The following is a 13477-nucleotide window of genomic DNA, read 5'->3' as shown; positions in this document are numbered from 1 at the left end:
CCACTGACAGGCCGATGACAGTGGCAAAAGATGCAGATTCCTCAGTGGCAATCAGGTTTAGAGAATTGAGTACAATATCAGGGGAGGTGGTATCCAGCCCACTGGCATCCTGAAGGTTCTCATTAATATTATGCCCATTGTCATCATCTTCATAGCATTGTTCAGACAGATGTTTTTCAGGGATGGGCTGAGCCTTTGAATCTGAAAAAATTATCAGATCTGAGTTGGATGTTGGCAACGGCGTTGAGGCTCGGACCAGTGGTGCCAATCTAGGCATCGCAAGCGACGTCAGATGTTGTGACAATGCGGGAACTAGCGGTGCTGTACTCAATGATGGGTTTGACTCCAGCTTGGAGAGGGGCCAGTGCATCGTCGTCATCTAGAAAAAAATCCATAGACGGGCCTACGACAGGCTGCCACCTAAGATCCTGAAAGGCCCGAAAGTGCTCCAGCGGGATCCTGTGGGGTATTACAAATTCTCCCTGCAGCCTCTCTTTGCTGGCAGACTTCCCATGCTGTAGCAGTCCACACGACGGGAAGTTGGGAGTAGAATCACTGTTGGAGTCCATTATGAGAAGATGCTCCACGGCTCCAAGGCATTGCATAATCCTGAAAGGTGCGAGTGGCGGGACACGGGACAGCCATTCTTAGACTCTTAGATTTATGTGACTTACCTGAACTCCTGGACCTCTATGTGGATCAGTCTCAAGAACAACTTCAGCAGCCAGTGCACGATCGAGCCTTTAACTTCGATCACAATCGAGACTGCTTCTGCTACTTCTTTTGGAGTTTGGTGATAATGTGCTGGGCTTTTTGGCCTCTGAACACTTTCTGGTTCATTTCTGCAAAGCACGAGCACAGTTTCATGTTGGGTGAAGTGCCAAGACACAAGAGGCAGATGCTGTACGGGTCCGTCAATGACACCTGCTAGTAGCAGTCACAGCACAACTTAAAACCTGTCAGTTTAAGGGCTACATCTGCACACTGAGTACAATTGTAAGTTTTTCTTGTGGGGAAAAAGTATGTTAGCGACAGAACTGCTAGCTCCGGATCTGCTTTAGAAGGCATGGAAAGAAAGGAACTGATGTCACCGCATGTAGGAGTCAATCATAGTGGCTCTGACGTCACAACCAGAACCAACAGAGCCTATATACTCTGCAACAACACAAGTCTTAAAGGTTCTGAGTCAGTTTCTTAGAATTACTAAATTACGCCTACGTACATGATTAAATGTTTCATGTAATAGTAGCAGATCACAGAGCAATGCCTGGTCTACTGTTTAAAAATGGCAATAAAATGTTTTAAAAAAATGTCCTAACTAACTAACCCGGCCGGAGCCACAGGGCGCTATCTTTCGAAGAAAGAATGAATTGCTTTAAAGGGTTCTCGATCCATTCTGGCACGTGGGAAAAGTCACAAGGTGAGAAATTTGCAATTAGAAGTCTCTATCAGAAATGAGATAGAGAAGGAGACTCCAGCCTTTGATCTAATCTCACATGACATGATATGCTCTAATTTTTTTCAAAGTGTGTACCACTTGGTCTTCAAGATCCTTTCTTAATAATGCCCCTTCAGCTAAAAGCTCCAATTTATATGTATAGTTTATTTGTATATGGCAAAACTAGGCAAAAGGCAGCAGAGCACTGTACAGGGTCAAATGCGGGTAAACAGTCAACAAGTGATTGAACTGGTACTGCGCCTGATTATACTCTCCAAACCTCTCCAGGTCACTCAAATCTTTGCAAAAATTAATATGTATATTGGGAGTACAAATAAATCCCAAAGGTGGCACATTTCCAGGAGTCTTAATTTTAAAAGATATCCCCCAAGATTTAAAGTATCAAAGATATTGGCTCTGCACACTTAAATCAGAGTTTCTGTAGCGTATTGTTCGATAATGCCAAGAAGCGGTTTAGTCTATCTTAAGTGCTAAAAAAAAAAAAAAAAAAATTAATCTACTTATTTAAACAATGACTATTTAGTCTTAATTGCTTCAGGTTTTTATATATTTTTTTGATTATTGCTGATTTGTTGTTACTACTGTTGATACTAAATCAAGGAAAAACATTAACTGACCATAAATAAACACACATTTACATAACATGAACAGGAAGGATAGTTACATTTGAATTACAGTGGAGAAATATACCTCAAGGATGCTTATGTCTCAATAATGATAATTATATTTAAAAATAAAGTAACAAAGGTTACCAGCTGATCTTTTCTTCTGTTCTTTGTCACTCTTCATAGTGCCCTGGCTATGCAGGTCTGTAAATAACATTCCAGGAATCTAGGCATGCAAGATAAAAGAGTTTTTATCAGTAAAAACATACTACAACCAAATGCTTAAATCATCTAACTTTTCAAACATTTAATAGGCGCAAGTGAAAAAGATTTTCTATAATTTTATTTGTTCATTAATGGACATTAGGGGGTCCATTAGGATGTAGGGTGGATCGCCCTACATCCTTCCCCGCCCGCCACCCATTTCCCCCCGCAATATTAGCATGGAAGGGGGGACCCCGGCGGACGGAAAGACTGTCCGCCGGTTTTCCGCCGGTCGACTAGTCGACCGGGCGGAAAAGGTGCTCAATATGGTGGCGGTGTCTGCATGACACCGCCATCCATATATATGGATGCAGGCGAACAGCAATAAAGTGAAAACACAACGTAAGAAAAATCAAACACTAGTTTAAAAAAAATAGAGTAAATTGTATTAAATTATTTGACAGCACAACAACAAGAGTCTAATCAGTAGAACCAGAGATATGCAATTTCACAGATTTAAGGTATGAATAGCCCCATAAAAGCCCAAAGCAGCACTCGTGTTTATCTGGTTGTGCAAGACTGGGTGAAGTCACAGGTTCAGGACAACCACAGTTTGAGCACATGATAAATACAGGGACCAGGTTAGTACAGCTGAAAAAGGTACCTTCTAAAGTCCAGTGCCAAGAATCCATTTAGCTGTGGAGGAGACCACAAGGAGCAGGAACTGAGTCGTGGATGGTCAATGCTGTAGTGCAAAGAGCAGGCCAGGTGTCGCGGACGGTTTTCACTGTAACGCGAAGACCCTATTAGGCGTTCCGGACAGTCGCTACTGGAGCTTCAATTTGGAGGTTATCGTGGGATGTCGATAATGTAGCGCAAAGTGCGAATCTCGCGCTGGCATTTTCCACGGGCGGTCAATGTAGCGCAAAGAGTTGCCACAGGGGGCAAGATCTTGGCGTGAACTACCCGTTCGCGGTCATGAAGCGCCCAAAACTTCAGGATGTCTCCTTTTTTATGAGAAGGAGCTCAACTGATGCCACACCTTGGTAGAGGACCTGGAAGGAACCTCTTGTAGATCAGGAAAACACTCCAGCAAGGCCAGGAGGGTTCAGACAGGTCCAACTGCAGGTTAAGCCTAGTTCAGTGTAGCAAGTTAGCTGGGCTGTTGCAGGGAGGCTTCTGGAGCTTGTTGAGTCTCTGTAGCTCAGAACAGGAGGCCAGCTAACTAGCCCTTGGAATTACTCAGGTAGCCTGGAATGAAGGGAGCAGGTCCAGGCTTCCTTCTCAGATAGCAGGGCAGGCCTCAAGCATCAGGGCAGTCCTCTGGCATCAAGGCAGTCCTTCTTCTGTAGTATCCACAGGTGCAGGAGTGTACTTAAGAGTGGGTCTGAGAGTCCTGTTTTTGTACCTGGTGCAAGCTTTGAAATGAGTGAATCTCCTATGGATTTCCCCCACACAGAGGTGGTTGGAATTTCCTGCCTCCATGTCCTGGTCCCAGTCTGTCTGCAGTCACAATAGGATATTGTGAAGTTCTTTGTGCGTTGGCTGAGGCAGTGCCATAGAAGTGCAAGTAGGCCTGTGCACTGCTCCATCCTGCCTTGAATGGATCATCCTGGCAACATCCAGATCCTCTATTGTGTGGCTGTCTGAGAGGAATACACAAAGGCCAATTGCCAACTACACCTAGTCTTTTGACTCGTGAGGAGAAGGTGACCAAGGGATAGCTACCTGGTGTCGCATTAGAAATATGCCCAAAATGAATCGTCTGACAGAGAACTTATCACTTCGGGAGGATTGATTCCCAGATGTTTCTCCTTCCTGGCTAACTTGAAGAGGTTTTCCCATCGCCTTACGCCTCTTCGCATTTACACTGGTTCTTACCAACCTTGGTAAGCTCCTGCTCCCCCCACTATCCATGAGCCTTCCTTTCCCCTTCTTGTCAGCTACCCTCTCAATTATCCTCCATTGTTGCAGGATCCCCTCCAGTTACAATTGTTATATGCCCTGCTTGGACTTGCCCAGATCTGACCTCTCGGTCACATGATTCATTCTGGATGTATTTCCGATACTACACCAGGTAGCTATCCCTTGGCAACCTCCTCCTCTCACCACCCAACCTTCCAGTCCCTCTTTTATTTTTTGCCCCATCTTTTTCTGCAGCAATCTAAAATGATACAAGTAATCACGTCCTGATGATGACCTGAAAACAGACAGGTCGAAACTCCGTTGATTAAACACAGCGTATTTATGGCTTCCTTGCCTCCTAACATGCTTCAAACTGAAATTGTTCATGTAATGTACAAATTTTAATTACGCCTTTTTCGCTGCCACCTTACCATGTGCCTCACTCGCGCTGTTCCCTCCTTTACGAGCACTATGTGTGCAGTTGTTTGATAACACCTGCAGTAAGGATATATTGCTCTCTAGAAATTAATGTTTTCCTGCCATAAGATCAATACTGACCGTAATAATTAATAGTGGTATTGTTTCCCTTTTTTTTTCTTTTCTTGTAATTTATCCACGCTTGAATTATTGTCTTTCAAATAGTACCTTTTGAGACATTGTTTCTGGTACCATAAGCACCTGGGTCTCAACTTGGCTTATGGGACGTCTCCTGTTGTATTTTCTGATGCATGCCTACAAGTACAGTACATCTTTACTAGGGACTTATAAGTCAATTGAATGTGACAATTGGGCGAAAGCCGATTTTATCAATGTTTAAAGGAGAAAGAACAAGCACTTTAGTACTGGCTAGCAGTGAAAAAGTGTGCAGAGTTCTAAATTCAACAAAACACATTTAGTAAAACAGGAGTGAAGGCAAAAAGTTTGGAGGAGACTCTGCAAAAAGGCTCAGGTGCAATAGTCACAGATTTCTGAAAGGCTTCAAACTCATTGCGACAGTGCGAGAGTGTGGTGATAAAGCTGGAGTACTGGGACAACCCCAGGTGAACAGCCTAACACAGGCTCAAAAGGTTTGCTGGTTAAAAAAGACAAAAAGATGTAAATATACATCGCATGGCAGTTCGGTTTGCAGTAAATATATTGTGTCAAAAATTTAGTCTACTGAAAAAGGGAGTTAAAACAAAGTTGTGGCAAAAATAAAACAGAAAAATTTCATGCCTTACAAAGGTAAGTGCTGGGAGCATGGCAAAGACTATTCTCTTACTAAAGTAGCAAAGCATTTATAGTGAGGTGGGGAAGGGGGCAGAGACTAATTATGTATTTTTAAGTTTCAGGGAAGTTTAGCGTTAAGAGTGGATCATTAAGGGGTAGTTCAGGCGCTTTATGGTCAGTAAGAGTTTTTTAGGGTTCAGGGGAGGGTAGTGTTAAGTGCTAGCAAAGGTGTTTTAAGGTTCAAGGACCTCAAAAGCATTTGGATAAATGTAACCTGTTAATGGACCAAATAAATGTGTCCACAAATGTATCAAAATCATATATCATGAATTGTGGTCAGTTGAATAGCAAATCGAAAATGCATATTGTTATAAAGAGGCTAGACTCTTGTATGTCCTGACCTTTATGTACCTGGGGGTTCCATCCAGCAATAACGGTACTTAATCACACCTTATGAAAATAGGGAAGTCCCAATTTGAACAGTTAATTTTTACCTTTTTTTTTTTTTTTAGATTTTCTGCAAAACTGGGTTCTAAACTCCTGGAAACAATGATTAACATGTATAAGGCAAGGTGTATATCTGTGGCCACTTATGGTGCAGGAAGTTGTGGAACTAGTAATGCATCTCCCTTACAGGTCGGTGAAATGACTTTTTGAAAAGATTATTGTCTGTTCCAACTAGTTACCCAACATATGTATACCACTCTGACCTGGGTGTTCTGTATCTTGAGGATTAAGTTATTCCCTTTAATATTATAGCTTTCTATCTGGTTAAAAAGGGAAACTGCCCGTAATCGACTTGTGATTCTAGATTGTTTGAGACACGATGAGGCATTAAAAATCCCCCGGATGACTGGTCTTAAGGAGCAATTTACAATATTGGGAAGGTGTGAACTAACCCTGAATGTATTTATGTTTCTGTGAAAGATATCGTTAAATTTAAATTTTTTACCATGCTTCCAAGCATACGAGAAGGAGGTAAGAGATGGTGGTTAGTTATCAACTTTTATCTACCAGGATTTTTATGGAACCATATCTGTGTTTTATATCGAATCCTAAGCACAGATTTGCTTAGGTTTCATTTTAATATAGTCCATCTTCTGTTTCCCTACACTGAAGATGTAGATTGAGACTAGAGATTTGTGCCCTTGTGATTCAAAATCCGCTCAATGTTACACTTTTTTCTGTTTTGTACGGTCAGAACAGCACCTTGGAAACTGTTTTTAATTCCTTGATTTAGGTCTCTTAATATGAGCAAATGCAAACCTGCCCTGCTGCACCTTCAATTACTTCAGTCTGAATTTGTATGCATATTGATCTATGAATTTATGTCAGCTGCAGTAAGGCTGAGAAACATGATGGATAAATGATATGTTGCTTTGATGAATTGAAAATGTGACTTGATTTTAATTGTTTGTATTATGTTCCTTTAATGGCGCCTTGAATTAAGACTTTTATGATGATAATTATGGCAAATTAACAGTAGCTAATCTTGACTTGCTGCTAATACCTGAAGTCATGCAATCTGATCTTATGTATGTATTTAATCAACACCATCCATTTTTATTGACTAGGTTTCGTCTTCATATGATACTTTTTTGGGTAGCCTACCCAGAAATGGGTCATTGGTTCAGGGATCCCAGGGTTTGCCCATGTGATGGAATTACTCTGCAAAGCACTAAGGGGCAATGCATGAAGCATTTTTGTCTTCGCAAACGGACCAATTTGCATAATCGACCCATTTGTGAATGCAAAAAAGGCTTTTCACATGCATCAAACCCAAATTGCGATTGGGTAACGTGTTACCGAATCGCAAATTGGGTTTTGCGTTTCGGTATTAGTAAGGGGCATGTTAAGGGCATCCCTTCCTAATACCGAACCGTATCGGCATGTATAAAAATTATTTATGACCGAAATGCGTCACAAAACATTCACATTTTACCACCTACTTCAAGCAGGTGGTAACTCATTCGCAAATGGGAAGGTGTCACCAAGGGACCCCTTCCCCTTTGTGAATGTTTGTAAAAGCATTTTTTAAGAGCAGGCAGTGGTCTCACGGACCACTGCCTGCTATTAAATAATGAAAGGAAAACGTTTCATTTTTCTTTTTGTAAATCACCCCGTTTTCCTTTGAGGAAAATGGGCTGCTTTACAAAAAAAAAAAGATTGCTTTCTTTAAAAGCAATCACAGTCATGGTGGTCTGGTGTCCTCTGCAGGCCACCATCCCCATGATTTCTGCGATTCCTAGGGGGTCGCAAATTGCGATCTACCTCATTAAAATAATTAGGTAGGTCAGTTTGTGACCCACTACGAATCAGTATATGAAACTCATGGAGTTTCATACATTGGAAATTGCGATTACCTAATTGCGATTCTCAGAAAATCGCGGGAATCGCAATTTCCAATTTTGATACACGTGGCCCTAAGTGACTTATTTTATGTGTAAATTCTATAAAAATCAATGACTCTGTTATTCAAAGCTATTGATTTGGAATGTTAAACACTGTAGACTCACCCCTATTTATTTAGAAAGATTTGAATCACTGACAGTTTGTGTTGCACTAAAAGAATGTATAAACAAATCAGTTTGACTTAGGAAAACTATGTGCAATGATTTGTAGGATATTTTTGATGTCATTGGATATCAAGTTTTAATAAGTGTTTTATGAAGTTTGTGTACTCTTATGTTTTTTTTAACCACTTCGCTGCTAGGCCTTTTCCTCCCCTGTGCTAAGCCTTTTTTTGGCTATTTGGGGTAGTTCGCGCTTAGGCCCCTGTAACGTTTTGACCACATAAGGTATCCATGCCAAATTTGCGTCCTTTTCTTCCAACATCATGGGGATTCTAAAGCTACCCAGGGTTTGTGGATTCCCCTGGAGGGGACCCAGAAATTAGCCAAAATACAGTTACATTTCGTTTTTGGGGGAAAAATTGGAAAAAAGTGCTGCAAATGAAAGCGTCTGTTTTTTTCCCTGTAAATGCCATCAACAAAGGGTATGTGGTGCTGAAATCACAATTGTCCCAGCTTTCAGGGACTGACAGACGTTTGACAGAAATCCAAAAATGTTGGCATTTTACTCGGCATAGCTTATTTATGCTATTGTTTGTGCTTTCAACCTTCTTCCAGTTAATGGTAGAAATAGGTATGAACGCAATAATGGCTCCTAAAATGCTAAACATATTAGAAAAGTAGACAAAATTCAGAATTCAGCAAGGGGTCATTTGTGTAGATCCTTCAAGGTTTCTTTATAGAAACTAAGTGTTGAAAATTGGAAAAATTGAAAATTAGTTGAAAAAAACAGCCATTTGTGCCAACGTTTTCACCTGTAACTTCTTCTAATTATGACAGATGTTTGAAAGCAATATACCGCTGGACCGTTCTGGTTGTGGATATAGGAATTGTAGGTTCATCAAGAACCCGACGAACCCAGAGCCAATAACTGAGCAGCGTCTTGCAATGGTTTTTTATTATGTAGTATCATGAGGTAGCATTTTACTCGGGAGACTGAGGGGGAACGCTGTGGGGTAGGACACTTGTGCCGGCACGGTGATTCCACACATAAATATGTGGAAAATGTGGGTTTTCAGCTAAATTTGAGGTTTGCAGGGGATTCTGGGTAGGAAAACATTAGGGGTCCACGCAAGCCATACCTCGCTGGACTCCCCCGGGTGTCTAATTTTCAGAATTGTGTGGGTTTGATGGGTTTCCCAAGATGGCCGCTGAGCCCGGGGCCACAAACCCAGGTAACGCCCCATGCAAAACCACGTTGTTTGGTGTCTCCTAAATACGTTTTGGGCCCTTGCCTTGCGCGGGTATTTGACTCACCCACACGAGTGAGGTACCATTTTTATCGGGAGACCTGGGGGAACGCTGGGTGGTAAGAAATTTGTGGATCCATGCAGATTCCAGTACTTTCCCAAATAGAAATTTGCGAAAAATGTGATTTTTTCATCAAAATTTGAGGTTTGCAAGGGATTTTGGCTAGGGAAAAGTTGGGGGATACCTCCCTGGACTCCCCCGGGGCTCTAGTTTTCATAAATGTGTGCGTTTGGTAGGTTTCCCTAGATCACCGCCAAGCCCGGGACCAAAAACTCATGCGACCCCCCTTGCAAAAGCAGATCGTTTTGTGATAGGTAATTTTGATGTCTCCACAATACGTTTTGGGCCCTTGCCTGTCACAGCTACTTGACACACCCACAAGAGTGAAGTACCATTTTTTTGCAGGGGATTCTGGGTGGGAAAACGTTAGGGGGTCCATGCAAGCCATAACTCGCTGGACTCCCCCGGGTGTCTAGTTTTCAGAAATGTGTGGGTTTGGTAGGTTGCCCAAGATGGCCGCCAAGCCCGTGGCCAAAAACCCAGGTGACCCCCCCTTGCAAAACCAGGTTGTCTTGTGATAGGTATACGTTTTGGGCCCTTGCCTGTCGAGGGTACTTGACCCCACCCATGCGAGTGGGGTACCATTTTTATCGGGAGACCTGGGGGAACGCTGTGTGGTAGGAAATTTGTGGATCCTCGCAAATTCCAGAACTTTCCATCACAGAAATGTGAGGAAAATGTGGGTTTTTTTCCCACAAAGTTTGAGGTTTGCAAGGGATTTTGGATAACAGAACCTGGTGAGAGCCAGACAAGTCAGAACATCCCGGATTTCCCTGGGTGCCTAGTTTTAAAAAATGTACAGGTTTCCTTGGTTTCGCTAGGTGCTGGCAGAGTTAAGGTTCAAAATCACTGGCGCCTAGAGGGCTCTCGGACTCCCCCTGGGGGGAAGATCAGGGGCTACTGCCCCCATCTGTCTCCTGGGGGGCAGAAAGACTGTTGCATTTTTGGGGGCATGGTGGGGGCATTGGCATGCCCATTCTAGGCAGCCCACACCCCTGAATTAAAAACAAATATATTCCCTGATGCCTATTGGTCTTTCTGCCCCCCCACCCCTGGGAGGCAGATTAGGGACTTTTGCCACTATCTGCCTCCCGGGGGGGCAGAAAGACTGTGGCACTTTTTTGGGTTGGGGGCATCAGCACACCCATTCTGGGCAGCCCGCACCCCTATGTATATTAAAAAAAAAAATCCCTGGTGCCTAGTCGGCTTTCTGCCGGGAGGCAGATCAGGGGCTACTGCCCCCATCTGCCTCCTGGGGGGGGGGGGGAGCAGAAAGACTGTGGCATTTATTTATTTTTTAAACCTTAGTGCCTAGTTGCCCCATCTGCCTCTTGGGGGGGCAGAAAGACTGTACCATTTTTCTTTTGGGTGTGCTGCATTGGCATGCTCATTCTGGGCAGCCCTCAACCCTGGCCAATAGAAAAATATTCCCTGGTGTCTAGGGTGCTTTTTGCCCCCTCGGGGGGCAGATTGGGGACTACTGCCCCCATCTGCTCCCCAGGGGGGGCAGAAAGACTTTCGGAGCCAAAAATCTATGGGGGAGCAAAGGCCCTTGCCCAAGGGGCAGCTCCCCCCTCCCTGGTGCTTGTGGGTGAATCCCTGCTTGGGGATCGCCCTCCTGGGGGGATCCCCAAGCAGGGATCCACTAGGGAAGGATACCATTGGAAACGGGAGATTCACCCCTTTCCAACAATACCTCTCCCATGTGTTTCGGTGCTCGGGGGCTGAGATAGCCCCACAAGCACCGAAACTGTGAAACTGAACTAAGTTTCAGTTTCATTTTCGTTACAATGATCATCATTCCAAGCCTTGTAGATCCTCCACAGAAATTACCAGTTCGTAATATGGCTTCTTAACTGATGTCGAACGGCGTCGAGGGGACGTCGAGGCAACGTTGCACAGTGTTGAGGCGACACCATGCCGACGTCTAACTGGGAAGGAGAAGAGACCTCAGCCGGTATCTGCGTACATATCCGGAGTTGCGGTGAAACCGGCACAAAATGCACACTGACTCCAGCTCGGAGTCTACCGGCGCCACAACAACCAGTACCGTAATGGCAACCAACGTCGCCCTGGAGCCGATCGCCATCGGTGGCCCTGAAGGACCATGCACCGGCGTCTCAGAGCCTGAGGCTGGACCTGCTGCCGAGGGCGAACCCACGTCGATGATGCAGTTACGGCGCCTATGACCTCCTTGGGGCCCGCAGATGCTCCAGAAGGAGACGAGGGCCCAAAGATCAGATGGAGAGCCTGGTAGTACACCTGCACCTGTTTTCAGGTCGCCCCAGGTCCAGGGACAACTAGGAAGCTCGGGAGTGACGCCGGAGTAGGAGTCTCAAAATTAGGGAAGAGACACCTTCGTGATCCATTTCGCAAGTCGAAGACGCCTTAGAGGCCCGGGCCTTCGACCTCTTGTGATGCTGCTTACCGTGTGATGTCGACGGAGACCGGGAATATTGCAATTGACCACAGGGTGAAGAGCAGCGCTCCCGGGAACGACCTCTGGCCTGGGAGGAAGACCGACAATGTTAGCTGGAAGTCCGCGACAACCGTGCCATCAGAAGCTTCCTGCAACGCTCCTGCAGCGCCTTTCAACCCCTGACAGGCGTAACACTCTTCGGCGCCGTGGTGCTCACCCAGGCACCATATATAGATAGAGTATTGGTCCGTATCTGACATCTTGCGAGCACAGGACCCACAAGACTTAAACCCAAAGGGCATAGAGCACACTGTTTCAGATGAAAAAGGTTCATCACAGCAGGCAGAAAAACAGCCAGAGAAACGCTTCTCCGGATTCGCGTTGCAACCCAAAAATAAGAAACTGACGTCTGCGCGCTGGAAAGGACTTATATGACTCCATTGCCATCATATCCGGAGACGACGTCATCACAGAGCCGTATGACGCCATGCCCTGGTGCGCAGAGGTACTGCTATAAAAAATTCCAGATCCAGACTGGCAAATGGGGATAATTCAAGAGTTAAGGAATCTGCAGCTAGATGTCTCTATCAAATTTATTTATTACATTTTGCTCTATTGTTCTAAAGTGGTGAGGGATTTTTCTCTTGTGTTTTCACTTCCTTACTGTTTAAAGTGCTGCATAAATACTTTACACATTGCCTCTAAGTTAAGCCTGACTGCTCTGTGCCAAGCTACCAAAGGGTTGAGCACAGGTTATTTTGGGGTTTGCTTGTGACTTCACCCCGACATGGATTTTGGTTTCTGCTTGAGTAGGGTTTCAACCCCCTCAACCAGTAGCCCAGTGTCTTACATACACAATACAAACCTTCCTGGTCTATACTCAAAAGAAGCAAAGAATGAATGAAAATATATGCAAATTTTCACTGCCAAGCTCTGATTAATCCACAATAGGAAATCACACTTCTTCAATGAACCACGGAAGGTTTGGGAATAGCTATACATGAGACCAGGAACCCTAAGGAGACTGACTACCTCACTGTGGCTAAAGCCCCGAACAAATCGACCGCTATTACTTGAAAGCACTGACCATCATGCTAGAGAAATGGGATCCCAGAATAACAGATACAGAATAATTGTACAAGCAGACGTAAAATTTGCAAATGGATAAACAGATAAAGAAGCTCTGATCTCCTCAGATGAAGAAATCCAAAGATGACACAGAGAGGACAACATGGAACAAAAGTGGAGAATTACAAGTATGAATACAATAGTCGCTGTAGAGTAAAACATGTGAAATGCCTAAAATATAACGATTGATGCCTGATCAGAATACAAAAGAGGCTGGTACAGGGAAATGAGCAGGACATTGATAAGAGGACAAAATGAAGCAGGGTGTTTTTTATTAGCTGACAAAAGCATGGGGTGGTGAGAAAAAAAAGAAAAAGAAATCGGAGGATGGAAATTGATGGATATATGAGTTTTGAATAGGCTCCTGTAGTTTTCCCCCGTTTCCGGTTCATTAGGTTATGGCAGGTGGGGTTGGTTGTCTGGACCCGCTACAGCTTAGGCGCATGGCGGGCACCCATGAATAGGCACCTGCTGCATAGAGGTATTGACATTTGTGTAGGTTGAACATTAAGATCAGTTAAGAGTTTTACTTGAGAGGAATGTTTTTATAGATGAAAATGTGTCAATGGGTAACTGTTATTCTACATGGGAAACACCTACGTCTTTGTTATTTCGGTATTTCAGCAGCCACGAGGGGTCAGCCACAAGGGGTTAGCCCAGGTTTTGT

The 13477-nt window shown here is 44.1% G+C and overlaps 1 protein-coding gene across 1 annotated transcript in view; it reads right to left on the bottom strand.

Annotated features, from left to right (window-relative positions):
- Positions 1-13477, bottom strand: part of DYNC2H1 (dynein cytoplasmic 2 heavy chain 1) — a 1714832-nt gene that overhangs the window by 829434 nt on the left and 871921 nt on the right. The window contains exon 53 of the mRNA XM_085621461.1: positions 2212-2290. Within this exon, the coding sequence (XP_085477587.1) occupies positions 2212-2290 (79 nt within the window). The remainder of the gene's footprint in view (positions 1-2211; positions 2291-13477) is intronic.

This window comes from Triturus cristatus, chromosome 8, assembly GCF_964204655.1.
Source record: "Triturus cristatus chromosome 8, aTriCri1.1, whole genome shotgun sequence".
NCBI lineage: Eukaryota > Metazoa > Chordata > Amphibia > Caudata > Salamandridae > Triturus > Triturus cristatus.
The sequence above is the reverse complement of the archived record's forward strand: the minus strand, read 5'-3'. Positions and strand labels throughout refer to the sequence as shown.